Source organism: Athene cunicularia (genome assembly GCF_003259725.1).
Source record: "Athene cunicularia isolate RWA chromosome 8 unlocalized genomic scaffold, athCun1 chr8_part1, whole genome shotgun sequence".
Classification (NCBI taxonomy): Eukaryota; Metazoa; Chordata; class Aves; order Strigiformes; family Strigidae; genus Athene; species Athene cunicularia.
The window spans coordinates 7,292,319-7,308,285 of NW_020799109.1; the positions used below are offsets into that span (position 1 = coordinate 7,292,319).

General features: G+C 39.0%; 1 protein-coding gene across 1 annotated transcript in view; it reads left to right on the forward strand.

The window, feature by feature from the left end:
- Positions 1-15,143, forward strand: part of TTC39A (tetratricopeptide repeat domain 39A) — a 46,225-nt gene extending 31,082 nt beyond the window's left edge. Inside the window, exons 16-18 of the mRNA XM_026853697.1 lie at positions 2,331-2,445; positions 3,141-3,257; positions 6,273-15,143. Of these exons, the coding sequence (XP_026709498.1) occupies positions 2,331-2,445; positions 3,141-3,257; positions 6,273-6,393 (353 nt within the window). The 3' untranslated portion in view covers positions 6,394-15,143. The remainder of the gene's footprint in view (positions 1-2,330; positions 2,446-3,140; positions 3,258-6,272) is intronic.
- The last annotated feature ends 824 nt before the right edge of the window (positions 15,144-15,967 follow it).

Below are 15,967 nucleotides of genomic sequence, written 5' to 3' on the forward strand. Positions count from 1 at the left end.
TGCTAGATCAAAATCAGCATATGCATTGATTTGATTACTTGGATCAGGAAGCTTTGTCATCCTCAGATACTGTATTTCAATTTTGAAGGACAAATAGAAGGAGACAAGTCGGTCTTCTGTTTTAAAAGTGCTGTCAGTTTATGATGTGACCTTGGGCCGAATGGTATTTGTGTGTCAACAGTATGCTACAGAAAGCTGGGACATCAGACACGGGCTTCCTTTGCACTGTAAATGAGCGTAAGATCGCATTGAACTGGAACAGGCTCTGCTACCACATCTTCTGTCAGTCTGTTAATTAACCATCCATGAGAAAGTTGAATTGATGTTTGTTTCTTGCCAGTCTTTCCCAACTCCTGTGGGAGTGCAAGCAGTCTGCGCAGCTTTTCTCACAAAGTTTTCCCTTACTAAATATTTGACCTTCTAATTACATACTACCTTCCTGCAAAAGGATCAAGCCCCTGTTGACAAAGGAATATGGGCTAAATCACTGCATTGCAGTCTTTTCTAGGATGTTGGTCTTCCTGTGCACATTGTGTTACACAAGATTTGAAGAGCTGCTTGAAAGACTAGCTAAAGCTATCTCCTTTTTAATTAACTGTAAAAGATAACAGAAAAATATTTTCACTGAGTGCGACATCTTAGAATAAGGCTTTTGACCCTTTCACCTTCTCTGTCACACATTTTGTTAAATTATTTTGAATAAGTGAATTATTTCTCTGTTCCCTTTCTTTCTTAGTTGGTAAGTTGTGGATAAGGCTGGCTTTTTGGAGGGATTTGTAGAATCTGATTCATGTTTATAAAACACTGTGAGGACATGTAATTGAAAAGGAGGATATATTTTAAACACACCAACAATTTAAAGTATTACCTGTTCCAAATAGTCACATGCTGTTTCCAGGTGTCACACTTTCCTTGAGCTTTCCTGACAGTGTTTGGGGCTAAACTATTTTATTTTCAATACTTAGATTCAGGAATCTAACACTGTAAAATTATGAATCTGAGGATGCTCTCCTAGCATTGCTTTATAATATAATATACTAATAACATCTAGAAATACAATTATGCCTATCAGATTTGCGTCAGGATAGGTCCCTAAATGTTTGCTTATACAGTGCAGAGCAGTCTGTAGGATATGTTATAAATAGAGGAAATACATGTGTGTGAACGTGTTCTTGGGACAGATGCCCAGAAGAGAAAACTGATCTGGGTTTTTTTTTTATTCTTATGTAATAACTCTTCTGTGGCCCTGAGTCATCTCACTGTGCACGTACTTAGTGTGTCAATTTTTGCCCTGTTCCTTCTAAGTTAGTTTGCTGCATAGTCTGTGGGCATCTTCTCTGGGATTTGCTTTGGTGACGTATGTATGTAGGGGCCTCTGTGGGACATAGCAATAAAAGTGACTCCACTTGTAGGATCAAGGCCTCCAACTGCATAGTCCAAAGGGAAGCAGCTGTTTCATGCAGTATGTCAGCATTTAATCAGCTGGCCTAATAGAGGAAGAACTTGATAAAGTTTGGAGTGGTGAAAAGAGGGTGACATTCAATAGCACGAGAAGCAATATCACACATTTTGCAGAAATCCTTTTTAGTTAGTATTTCATGAATTGGAAATGAACAAGCAAGCTGAAGATTTTGCTTGTAAACTTTAAGCTGCCTATATGGAACAGCCATGAAAAAGCCAGATGTTTTCTTTGAAATGTAGTATGCAAAAATTTTCTGATGGAGAAAGGGTGTTAATAGTAATGACTTAGAACTAGGCACTGGTAAGACCCGGGGCATTCATAATTAGAAGTATAAACTCAAAAGAGGTGAAGAGAAGGTATGGTAGGAAGGTGAGGGGATGTGAGGTGCAGGTAGAAAAGTTTGGCATATATTTGTTTAGCCAAACAAAGGTGGAGAATTGATAACACACTTGCATACCAGTAAGTCATGTGACTAGAAGTCAAGGAAAGCCAATAATTGTACATACTGAAGGGCAATAAAGCCATAAGATTAAGAGATTATAAATTGGACCTCAATATATCCAAAGTGGACACCTTACGTTAGTTTTTAGGTGTCAGAACAGTAAGGCTGTGGAACAGCCTTTCAGTGGGAGTAGGGAGGGAAAGAACAGCCCAGCAATTTTTAGACAAAGTTTGATTGATCTGTGAAAAGGTTGATGCGTGTTTGTCTCTGCATTAAATGAACTAAATTGACCAGTAAGTTCCTTCTGTCCTGTGTTCCAGTGAATGGATTGTGCACACACCTACCTGTGTAAAAGTTTCCCTACAGGTAGGAAAGTCTCTGCTGCTCTAGAGCTTTCTAAAATGTGCTGTTTACTTCATCTTGCAGCTACAGAATTACTAGCAGATGACCAGTGCGTGATAAAACTGTTAAAGGGCTTATGCCTCAAGCATTTGGGCAAGATCTCAGAAGCAGAAGACCATTTTAATTACATCTATTTAAAGTAAGTTTTCATACCTGGCATGTAGGAGAGCTCTTGAATTTCTTGGTAACTATTCGTTTCAAGTAAGAGGAGATGCAACCATGATAGAAATAGAAGGGAGAGGACTGCAGTGTATTTCAGTTGCTTTGATATCCAGGAATTGCAATTTTAATTGCTGGTGGTGTTAGGCACGTATGGAAGAAGAATTGCAAATCTGCACTTTTTACTGAGATAGTTTTTCCTTTTTGGAGGACTACAGGTGCATAAAATTTTTGACATACTACTTCCCTTTTTTTTGGCGCCTTCCTCTTACCAGTGTTGAGGAAGCTGTACCCGAAAAGCCAAATGCAGAGAGAGGTAACAGTGTGATTATACTTGTAACTTCTATACATCATGCAGTGAATGAACAGCATCTGTTTCTGTCGGTTCACATGCACAGAGCTCATAATATTATAATCTTTTCTAATACTTCCCTGATAATAAAGGCAATATTTTGTAATCCTGAGAAATTACACGCTGTGTAGGATGGTTATGGAAAATAAACTTTTAAGAACCTGGAAGGTAGCTTTGAATAGAGAACATGACAAGTGTCATAGTAGAGATTGATTACTCCTTCTGATCTTAGCTAATCTCCTATTTATTTCTATTTGGAGCTGTTAAATGAGGGAAGCAATGTATCATTTCAAGATCTTGAGGCTATTTCTTTTCTAATGCAGTGAGAAGAAGATAAAATATGACCATTATCTAATTCCAAATGCCTTGCTGGAGCTGGCGCTACTGTATCTAGACCAGGATAGAAGACAGGAAGCAATAAAGCTACTGGAAAGAGCAAAGTAAGCAAGTGAAAAGCCTGTGCTGATGTCTGATGGGTCAGTATGGTGTTTTACTGGTAGCAGGAAGCAGAAACATTTCATTCATATCATAGAAATTTGTTTAATTTTTACAAAGGAAGCACACGTGCCTTCGTTTTGGTTTGAACCTTTCTAGTGGTGGAGATTATCTGATCGTTCAGTCTGTGACTTACACATCCATTCTGATAAGAGCCAAAAAAAATAATTTAAAGATGTTAATAGGAATGTCAAAGGCTTCCATAAGAAATAATTAACGTATAACGAAATGTAATAATGTGTATAGTCTGTTTATTTATTCTTAAAAGATGTATTAAATTAAATCAAAGCTCTAAGTTATGGCTGAAGTGGCATTACTGAAACTGATGGCTGGCAGTGCTGTTTTCTTGATGAAATACATTTAAGATAATGCGTCCAGTTGCATTTAGCATCTTTGTGTTGTTTCATCTGCACCTGAAAGGCAGCTTTTACTATTCTGTGTGATTGATTTCTCTAGCAAAGTAGGTTTATCAGGAACAGTTGTTGGACTTGATCATGTATGTTCTCTATTGTAAAATTAACAAAGGACGAGTTTTGCCTCTGTCCAAACATTTACTTCTTTACTGAGCCAAGATTTCTTGGGGGGTGGGGGGGTTGGGTGGGTAGGAACAACAAATTCAAACCAAACAACCTGTGCCCTCTTCAAGCATCCTGCAGCAGGGTAGTTCACCTCTCTGCCTGGATCCTGAATGAGTCCCCGTGTCTGCATCTTTCCAAGTGCAGAGTCACGCCAGTCACTGCCGCCAGTGTGAGCAGCTACAAAACTGGTGTCTGGCCCCAAGTTTCAGAGAGGTCAGATAGTTTTTGTGTTGAGCTTTTGTCCAGGTCAGCCCACTATGCAAGACAGAGTGGTGAATCAGCCTACCGAAGACTATGCCAAAAGCATGTCAACACAAATATGAAAATATTGCAGTTCTTACTCTCCTGTGCCTATGAGGCTGGTTCCTGTACTCATGGAAGATAGTAAGAAGAGCAAAAATTGCATGAGCAAAACGCAATGGAAAGTGTTTGAATTGGTTTCACATTCCTCAAAGCACTTCTCTCCTCCAGTCCTCGTTTCCTTTGTTCAAATCTCTCTTAAGAAGAGATCTAGAAATTAATGATTCAGAGCTTCTCATTTCGTCTGGTACTTGTATCGCCTGCTGCTCAGCCATTGCACCTCTCCCCCTACAGCTCTGTGTGGCTCAGGTTGCAGGCCCCCTCAAAGAAAACTAGCAGACAGCAGCTCTTAAAAATTTGTGGTTACCCAGCATATGAAAAGCTAATACTCTGACCTGCTTTGCTCGAAGAACTCATAGAAACTGTGATGATATGCAAAACCAAAAAACCCAGCACAAAACCCCGACTTGTTTCAGACCGTCAAAAAAAAAAGTGCAGTCCTTAAATTTCCACCCGTAGCTGTTAGGCTACATTAAAATGCTCAGGGTTTATAAGCTTTCAGCTGAAAACGTTGAATGCCTTTGCTACCACTAGAGGGAAGAACGCGTTGTCCATGGTGGACTGCAGAATTCTGTTTGCAATTGGCAGGAGTGCAGACGAGCACTTGGCTTGTGCATGACGCTTGATTTGCTTGACCTAAATCCACATACTGCTGCTGGCTTGAATGTTTCAGCCCTGGGAGATAGAGTTGAATGACATGATAAACAGTTTTGGCTTGGTCCTGCATGGAAATGTTTCTATTTCTATTTGTATGACTGTAAGCTACAAGCAAGAATATCATCCTACTGATGAGACATACAGTATCTGCCTGACAAAATCTATTTAATTTAAAGAAAACACTCCAAAGAGTTTCAGATCAGCATACAGCAGAACCCAGTCACCTCCTTTTCTCAGTCAGCCTCTTGAGTGTGGCATATGTAAAATTATAAGCTGGTCTAGGATGGGTGTGGAATTCCTTGCTTTTACAAAGAGACTGCCGTAGTGACAGATAATATGCTTCCATGCTTGATTTGAGTTACGAATTTTGAACTGAAATGCTTTTAAGGTATACAGACTGTTTAATATTTCATGTTTCTGTAAAGATGACAAGTATCTTCTACAGAAAAATTAGCATGGTCTAATCCTCTTTGGTATCTGGATTCTGCATCCACCCTGCAGGAGCTGACATGTTGATTACTATTAAGTAGGATCTGCACTTTCTATGTGGTCCTAGGGGCAAATTTTCTTTTCTATATAAGCTTTTCCATGAAAATACAGATTCTTTTAATGTTTCTGTAACTCTTTAGAGGATGATATAACTACTGGAGACTATAGGCAGATGACACTGCTGAGTTTGTGGGGGAAGTCCTGCTAATCTTGCCCTTGGAATTGTTCCTCAGAAGCTGATACGGAGTCTCATCTGTGCCCATTTTCTCTTTCCAAGCTTCTAGGGCAGCAAATTGTCTCACCTTATATCCTACACGCAGTACACACTGTTGATAACCATAGGATGGAGATGGGGTGTTTCCCTCTTCTGATTCAGGACAGCTTCTTTCTCTCTTTCTTTCTTTGGTTTTTTCCTTTTCTTTATTTTTTCTTCCTCTTCTCTACTTCCTTGAAATGTGTGTGCTGAATTGAGTCTATCTTAAAAAAATTATTTTTTAAAATCCTGAAAATGTTTCTACTCAAATTTGTCAATTATACTATGGAGGAGGGAATCTAATTTCTGAATGTAAACTAAGTGGATGTTATAGATATTTAATATAGACTCAGTATCTTGACGGAATGGACCAGATTCATTTTCTTATTAAGCTATATTTTTCTAGTAATTTCCAGACAGTGGACTATAAATAAAGAACAAAGAGCTGCACTGTTTGGCTAGGAACACATGCCTTGTATTTTAGAGTAGGCAACAAAGGAGCTTGTGAAGAAAGGCTTTTTTGCTGTCTACAGTTGTTTTGCTTAGAACAATAAATATAAAGATAACTTGAAAATGTTTTAAAAATATATATATTCATCAGAGTGGATCTGCTTTTGTTTTAGACAAAACTACAAGAATTACTCCATGGAAACAAGAACACATTTCAGAATTCAAGCTGCCCTGCACCAAGCCAAATCCACCCCAGAAAATGGAATGCACTCTGGAGCCTCGGCAGTGTCGTAACTTTTTCTTCTTTGATGTCCTGTTTGTTGCAAACTTTGGTGCAGAGAATTACTGACATTTTAGAATTATTTTTCCTTCTCTTTCAAGTCAGTGAGAAACCAAATCATTTAAAATTTTAAAGGTGATGCTTAAGACGTTAATCTAATGTAATAACATGGCAAAAAAAAAACCCTCTCAAACCAACCATAACCCTGAAAATATTGTTTTTCCAACAGTAGCTTTTGGAATACTTACATCTGTGTAATTCATTTTTCAATCATGTGTGCCTTTCTTGCTTTCACAACATTTACTAGGCAAGCTACAACATAAAGAGGAACAACTGCAAAAAAACACAACAACAGAACTTTAAAGATTCACAGATTTAATCTCAGCTATAAATGTTTGTTTGAATTCATACTGCTAGCAGTTGAGAAGGAAGCATCACTTTTTCCAAGCACCTATTTAGTTGAAATGGTGTGAGAAAATCTTGGTGCACAAGAAACACAGCAGGGAAGAGCTCTGAATCCTGGGTGTGTCTAGTTGTGCATGGAAAGCTTCTGTTTACCAGCTTTTACTAGTCACATTTTTGCTTCTGTAGGAAACTTGCTGGTGGAAACAAATGGTCTCCCTTATGCAAGTATCTTGACTTTTTAATTTGGTTTTCATGTCAAGTCTGCTGCTTGTATTTGGTTGAATGATTTACCAAGGATTTGGAGGGGGGAAGGTGATGACAGTATAAAGCTGCATCACTTCTTCTTTGACAAGTTTACAAATGGGAGGACCTTAGGAAACAAGTTTTTTCATCAGAACAAACATGATCTGAAGTTTATATCGAATTTAAAGCACAAGTCCTTGAGAGTCACTTAAGAAACAGCAAAGTTGCACTGTTTGCACAGCAGTACAGGAGTTACTGTGATAGTCAGTTGCAGTTTAAAACGTTTGTTCTTAGGTTTGCCTAACTTGAGATGTCCATGTTTAAGGAGATTGTATGGCAACGTTTCCTGCGTTAAGAAGGTTGGAGTAGGCTCCCTTGGCACAGTGCTTTGCTTTTCACAAAGGAGAGCCCGTTCTTTTTGCTCTTTATTGATCTTCTGGGGGAATTTCTGTGTAAGGGGCTTTGAGAATAGAGCAGAGCTATGTCTGCTTTCCAGTGCTGTCTGCCATAGAATGCTGCTTTTCTGCAAAACTGGTGTAGTCAGATGTAACACATATTTGACTCATATTTACTGTTCTCCAGGCTAGCTCCATGTTTGTATGCCTGTGGGTTTTTGGGGCACACTTCTACCTCCCTTCTGAAAGAATTTCTTCCCCATGACCCATTCTGGTATGTGGAGATGGGAGGTCTTCTGACAGCCCTTTTTCTCCAATGGAGATGTTTGTCAGGAAGATTCATATCTATGTACCTCACAGTGAATATTCTTTCTAAAGTGATTGTTCCCAGCAGAAGAGAAAATTGACAGTTTATAGCTCTGCTTTTACCTCCTCTAAGGAAATTACATTGTTTTATAATTGCAGATTAATATGCAAGAAGACAGAACCACCTATTCCTCAACATGGAGAACTTGCATTGTCTTAAAAATAGACACCCTTTATAAAAGTCTTCCCAAGTTAAAATCATACATGAAGAATGTGGTTTTTTAAAGTGACTTTCTCAGATAAATTCAGTTCAGATAAATTTCTCAATTCAGATAAAATTCAATATAAACAATTATGCTATTTACATATTGCACATCAAAACTTAAGTGTAAAAATTCAGTCATTCTTTGTATAGAATAAAAAAAATTCTTGTTCTACTTCATGCATATAACGCCTCTTCTTCCAGTTGTGTCCTTTTCAAATATTTTGGCAGTCTTAGCATTTTTTTAAGCAAGCAATGCTATGAAAATTAGCATAAATTGTACTTTGCAGAAAGTGAACAATCCTTCCATCTGTAGATTCATCTCTCAAGGCCACTGAAACGCTCTTTGAAATTTCACCCACAACCAAGTTTCGCCTGATCTTGGATACATTGCACAAAGGACATACTGTGCAGTATGCAGTTAACTTCCCTGATTCTTTGCAGCAATGAAAATCCAAAGATTTTCCTAGTTGTCTTTGGTCGAGCACAAACACCAGTCATATTGTGGACCTGATCTCCAGCTTCAGCTGAAGGCTTTTGTAGTTAGCCATGATCAAGTAGTCTGTGCTTTCATGTTGACTTTTCAGCTCCCAACCAATAGGAAATATTCACCTTTCTGATGCAACAACAAAGATTTACAGACTGCAATATTCTGAACTCTAGAGGAAAATAACACCTTGCTTGCTAAAGGATGAATGGAAGGTCTGGTGCTGTAACTGCATATGTTTTTCAGTGTGTTACATTTTTAATTGCCTACCATTACTCTTTGTCATCAACATACTTCACTGTGGTGCTCTTCTGTGGCAGGGATAAGACAACTCAGTGGTGTCAGTCTGGGCTGGAAGGTCTACGCTGGGATTTTTTTTCCATGGCCTCTCCTGAAGCTGCTCCATTCTGCCTGAAGCAGCTCTCCAGAATGGTAAATTGCTTCATCAGTCTGGAGGCCCCAGTACAATGAATTAGGGAAAGTACAACTGGTGTGAGTTCAGACAGCTTCAGTGTTCAGTACATTCACCTACTAGAAAATAGCAGATACTCTAATGGAATCACAAATCAAGGATTTTCAGCATGACCTAAGATTCAAGAAACTAAGTACTACTTCAGATGGATATAGTCAAGACCTCATTTGCGAAGGAGGACTTCCTTCTGCTTGCAAACACTGAATGGTCTAAATGCTAGAGAAACTCACTCTGGTCACTAGGCTTTAGCCAGTAATTGCTGGTATCAACTCTTCTCAGTCCTCAGCAAAGCCAGAGAAGTTAACCAAAGGCAAACTACTAACTCGTATAGCAGAAAATAGTTTTCTACACTTGGTAGGACCTTTATCATAAAACTTATAAACTGTATTCCTATGTATTTTTTTTTAGTATCACTGATGAGGGGTTTCCTGTCAGTAGCTGAGGAGGGGTAGAAATTCATGCTCAGTTTCCTGAATGTCTTCAGCAATTGCCATGGTGCCCCATGTGATATCACTGTGTCATCTGAAAGTGGTAGTGGCCAGGAGGGGAAAAACAGTAAAATGAGCATCACTTTTATTGTTAGATCTGATATGGGGAATCCCTGTATGTGTGGTCTCTCATTAAACTGAAGGGAGGATATGGGCTGAAAAGCCAGCAGCTTATACTGAGGTCTAACGAGGTGTAATTACCTCAACACCTAGCTCCTATAAATAACACCAGGTGAGATAACCTGGTGGGGGAAGAACGATGGGCTGAAGCTGAACCTAGTCACAGGTTTTCCTGATGATCAAAAGATTTTGATGAAGTCACAAACATAATACAGCTACTATTATTTGGAGACACCCACTTAGGATTGCTCAACTAAGCTAGCATAGGAACATGCTTTGATTTATTACTGATACGCAGTTCTATTACCATCTGCAATTAACGTGTTCTGTTGTGGCTGGTTTAAAGACTGCCCCATCCTGACAGTGCCTCGCCTCAGGTTGTTTACACTGCAGTGATACAGCATTCAAAACTTGGCTTAGGAAACTTTGCCTATGAGAAAATACAGCAGTATAGAACCGGATCATATCAAACATTTGCTCCCATTTCACACTGGTTTTGGCATTAAATTCTATATGAAGTTGAGTGCCTTAGTATTTTTGGTTTATCTGTGGCCTGGGTCCAAGACTACTAAAAGCTCATGGGAATGATAGCTGTGACAGCTTGCGTGCCTCTGGCCCAAGAGAAGCATCAAGTAATGCCCCTCTGTGTGAGACAAGGCTTTCCCAGAGGTCAGTCCCAGACTGCAAAAGCCTCTCTTGGCCAAGAGTTTAAAAACAAGATTCTTGGCCTCCAGTTCTACCTGTGAGATGTGTTTCTTTGCCTTCTCATGCACAAAAACACAGCGGCAAAGCAAATGTATATGAAATGACCAAAACAATGCATTCCACACAGTTCCCCCCTCTGGGAGGAAGAGGAGAAGATAAAGAGGTGAGTCATGTTGTTTACTGCTGTACAGGAAAATGGTTACTGGTTGGAAACGTCACTGATGAATGAGATTGGAAAACCTGAACAGACTAGAAATGAGGTCGCTTCTTTTCTCATTATGTTCTGCAGATACCTTTTTGTAATAGATTATATGCAAAGCGTGAAATGCAGGTATTTTAACTGAATGATTTGTCATCACAAAATATTTTTTTAAAGATGTTATCTAGGTTTGCTACAGGTGTTTCTAAAAATTATATAAATACAAATACCTTATTTCAAAAGCATGCTCAGTCAATCCCCGTCTCCAAGATTTATGAAGAGCAACAGAGCTAATAAATATCTGCATTGCACTGTGGTAAAGTTCTTCACGGTGTTTGCTCCAAATTCAACAATGTTTTTGTAGGACTGGGCTGTGTTCCATTATTTTCAGGGTTTTTTACATCTCTGGACCTACTTACTTTCATTGCTGGCTAAACATAGGCAGAATGTTTATTTAGAATTATGCATTGCATTGAATTCTACTTGCTTTATCTCTCCTTGACTATTTTACAGAAAGAATACAAAACAGAGCAGTTGCACACACACACCCCCACACACACTCTCGTTATGGGCTGATTCAATTCAAAAAAGGGGGAAAAAAAAGTTTATTTCTAATAGTCTCAGTATTGTACAACAGTTTCAGGTCTGTGGCTGAAAAGCAATGTAGCAATGTGGTGAGAAAAAGAAGTAGAAGCTGCAGAATTCTGGACAGTTTTCATCTCTCGGTGTTCCTTTTATTCTGTGGAGGTAGGAAACGACTTCCTTGGTGCAGGAGCTGTGTAGGATGTTTGTCTGCAGTGCTGGAGCCACGGGGGCTGCGCTTGGTGTTGATAGTGTAGGTGTAGTTCTTGGGTGAGCTGGTGGTTTGTGAATGTGGTGATTTTCATGGTGTTTTGGTACAGGTGGCGGTGTGAGATGCCTGAAGAGTGCCTCTGCTCCTGCTACACAAAGATGCAGAATAGTAACTCTGACAGTTTGCAGCGTTCAGTAAATCATTCTAGGGAGGTGAAGCAATATCGTTTAGAAGATACAGTATATGGATCATGTTCAATGTCATCTTCATCTGGGTACAGTACTGCTGTCATCACTACCAAGGTTACACAGCCTCCGTTGGGCAGCTGCAAAGTGTTTTTAGAAGCAACCAGCAGGGCCACTTGCACTTCTGGTATTTCAGTCACAGAACCACAGAATACCAGGTTGGAAGGCACCTCAAGGATCATCTGGCCCAACCTTTGACAAAAACGCAGTGTAGACAAGATGGCCCAGCATGCTGTCCCCCTGAACCTTAAAAGCTGGGGGATCCACCACATCCCCAGGGAGATTATTCCAGTGGCTGATTGCTCTCTGTGAAAAATTTGCTTTGGCTTTCGTTCTTACAGCTCGTGGATACCTGGGTCAGGTTTCTGTTCTGTGATGCTGGGCTCATTGCTGATGCAAATAATTCTTGGTATTTCACAGGAACTGCAGGAATCTCATGCTTAGTGCCTTTGCTACATGTTTATTTAAAGTGTGTGATCTGTCACACACACACATATATATTAAAAAGTATATAGAGATATACATATGTATACTGACACCCGTTAGCAGGCTCTGTAGCCAAATCTTTTTGAAAAGTTACCAGAATTGTTTGAATTATTAAATTCAAAAATTAAATTCAAAAATACAAACAAACCTTTTTTTAGAAAAAAAAAACCTTTGACACATTTTCAGATGATGGCTGAGGAAAAGGGAGGGAGGTTAAGGGCCCTTAGTAATGGTTTGCTATGGGATCATAAAGGAAAGAGGGTGTGCAGTACATAGCCTTCTACAAGAAGTGCCCAAACAGGCAATGTAGCAAGAGCCCTTCAATGAGGTAACCTCACCAAAAAGCAGTTCTAGGCTGGAGAGGTCAAGGGCATCAGACAGTTTTTACTCTGGAATAGCAGAGCTCTGCCTCAGTGGGACAGTGCCTTGGATGGCACCGTCCTGCTCAGAAAAAGTTTTGGAGTGAGTAATCTTGTTCTCCTTGAAATTCTACCTTGTCTGTCTCAATCTGCTCAGTGTGAATTCTTGATTAGACAGGCAGCTACCACTAATGTGGGAGAGGGCAGGAAAAAAAGAGACTAAAAAGGCAGCTTGTCCGTCTGTTTGCAGTGAGAACCCTGGCAAAAGTGACTGTAGTGAGCAAAAGCAGGGCCTGTTGTGTCCAGGAAAAATGCCTGGTGTGGACAGCCAGGGCACACGTAGTATGTGCAGTGAATCGAACATCTACTGTTGCGTGCAGTTGTTGAAATGCCTTATTTAAAATAAAGACAAGTGTTTTCCAGAGGTTGGTGCTGCAAAGAATAGGTTTATCAAGTTATTGCTACTTTTTTTCCAACTGAAGAGAACAGAGGTGGTTTGGGGGCTTTTTCTTTGTTTGTAGTGTGGTTGGTCCCCTCTGAAGTACATACCTGTGCACTGTTAGAAACACGTACAGGCATTTTCACAAGGTTTTTTTTTTCCATTACAGATTACTCTCTGCAGCTTTTACTTAGCTAAGTGTCAGTGCAGAGCTGATATTCTAATACATCAGTTGCTAGCATGCAAATAGTTATTTCTTCTGCTTAAATCAAAAAGATGTTTTTGGAGTGTGTTTAGACTGTTCTTTTCATCAAAAGGCATTAACTTTGCATTTCACACCAAAAATTCCAAAGCCCCTAACTCTTACCCCGGAACAGGTTTAAATGTAAGATAATCTGCAAAGGACGGTTAGCATAAATTATATTCTTCAAAATTAAATGCTATATAAAATGACAACTTAATCTTTGAAGCTAATTTTTAATCTGGGTATTAAGTCAAGAAGGGTTCTTCTGGACAGATTTTATTCATGTTTTTTATAGGTTATCAACTAGTATGTTATGTTTTTAATAAAAATGTGGTGTCTGTAATAAACTGTATTTGTAATCAACTAGCATCCACTTTGTTTCTAAATCCATTTTAATCCAGGATTTAACTGATGAGAGGCCTTGTATGTTTGGTTTCAGCCATCTTGTTATTTATTTAACTGTCAGTCTGACTCAGAAGAATTTTCATCCTTACCACGATTGCACAAGGACAGGAAATGTCGAAGTCTTGAAACTGTGGCAACTTAAGTAAGTTCAGGTATTTCATAATCCCTTAGCCTAGAAACGTACGCTTCTGCCCCTGCAAAGAGAGGACTGTCAGCCTTCCAAACACGTAATTGCTTTCAGCCCTGGGAAGCTGCAAGACAGTAGGACCTTTTAAAAACCTTTGTGGTTAGGGCTCTTCTAGAACACTAGGTCCTCACAAAGAAATTCTGTGGGCTTTTTTTTTGTTTACATACAAATTTTCTGATTCTCTCCCGGATTTACATAATGAACTGGCAACAAGTAATAAGGATTATCATCCTTAGATGTAAAATGATTGAAGTGGTAATTCCACTCGCATGCAAGGATTAAGCATAAACATCTTTATAAAATTGAGTATTCGTTACTTGTTATTGCATCTCTTTTACCTAAGATTTGTGGGAAATCTTTCTTGTGCTCTATGAGACAAAAGCCATTTTCTACTATAATCTGCAGCTGTAACCAAACAATTTCCCTGGCTGTACAAGCATCTCGGATGTCAGCCATGCCCTTGGTCCCTACCTGCGCTCTTTCTGTGGCACTTCTGGGGCAACTCTGTGTCTTTTAATGGGATGGCAGTTGCTAGGAGAGGCAGCAGTGTCTGGCACTGATGAGGTGTGGGGACTTTCACACTCACCCTCTCTAGTGCTGCTGCCTGAAACTGCAGAGGATTGAGCTTGATGAGCTATTTCTGGGTCTGTGCCTTCTACAGTACAAAGAGCGTTGTTGCACTGAATGTTTTCATCATCCTGTGTAGTCCTTACAAAATGCTTTAAAGCAACATGTTTTGATGACTGTTGATGCACTTACAAACTTGGTTACTTAGAGTAGCTGTAAGAATTTTTTTTTTCTTCAAAAATTGCTTTGCAGGCATTTTACTATGAAACAAGGGCTAGGGGTGAACAAGTCCCAGTGAGCAAGAGCTGCAGCAGACTCAGGTTAGGAAACAGCTGTGCTGTAAATGGACTGTCTAATATGATAATTTATTAGACACCTCTGAGACAGGAGGCAAATATTCTCTTCATCTTACAGATGGTAGAATTAAGACACAGATCTGGTTTCACAACTCTTGCTAAAATTCAGGTTACACGTTGTTTTGCATTAAGGTCAGATCAATTTTTTTTTTGAATTAGAAATCATCCAGAACAGCATTGCACCTAAAAACTTGAAAAAATCATTTGATTTATTTGTTATATTTACACATTTGTCTTTAAGCTAAAATTTTAACTTTTTGGCATGGTTTTGTGTATTCAACTCTAGTTTTAGCCCTTCCCACCTTTTCGCTATTTAACAAGTATTTTAATAAAAGTAATTTTTTCTCTTAGCCCAGTAAGTATCTCAATCAGTGTTAAAAGTTCAGCTGTACAAAGTGCCTAGAAAAGCATTCAGCTCAGTAATCGGTCACTTCATATTTCTTTCAGATGTTTCTTAAGTCTTGTAATAAATAAAGACTAATACCAACATGACAATGCTGTTTTTTGAAATTGTTCATTTGCCAGTTATAACAAGAAATTAATACTTAACGTGGACATTGTTTTACCAAAAAAAAAAAAAGGATAAACCAAATCCCCAAAACAAACAAGACAAAAAAGGAGGACACAAAAGAACACACATGGAATGATGAAAAGGAACAATGATATTGCACAACTTCAGGTCTCTCTTCCCAGATTTTGATCCATGTAATTAGGTATGTATGAATTCAGCAAAAAATTGTGTCCAGATAAATGTGTAGCCATTTTGAGTGAATCTAGAACTGCAGACTGCTTTCAGTTCCTTTTGACTGCTATTGGGAGTTCTTCTCCAAGAGAGGAGGTTGCTGTCAGTTGCAGCAATAATAAATAAATCAACATGGTGATTCTACATTTTGCTGACCAACCCTTCAAAAATTATCCACAACATGCACAATTCTTCTATACTGTAAATACCCTAAGTCTTCAAAGTATGTGGGTCTTTAAACACAACCTGTTGTATCAAGTACTCAAACTATATATGAAAAACAATCAAGAACATTCCTTGATGTGTTGTGGCTGACTTGAGATTGCATCTCATTCTGCAAGACCAGGACTTTCTCAATGTATCATCAGCACTGTGTTGAAAAAGTCGCAGTACATCGAGGGGGGAGAAAAACAGAAAGAAAAACATGCTAAGTAGATAAAAGGTCTTCACAGCTACATCTTTGCTAGACCATCTCCTAACAAGCACATACTGTTTGCTACAGAAATTAGCTAGCTGTGTCGTTCTGGCTATAGCACTACTGTTTTCCCCCTCAACTGCTAGTATGACAGTCTGTGTTTATAAACTTTGAATTTACATGCAGAACAAAATATATTTTTCTCATATCTGATTTCATATCTGTTTGGTGGACTGATGTGTCAACCAGCAGGGCTCAACAGATACAT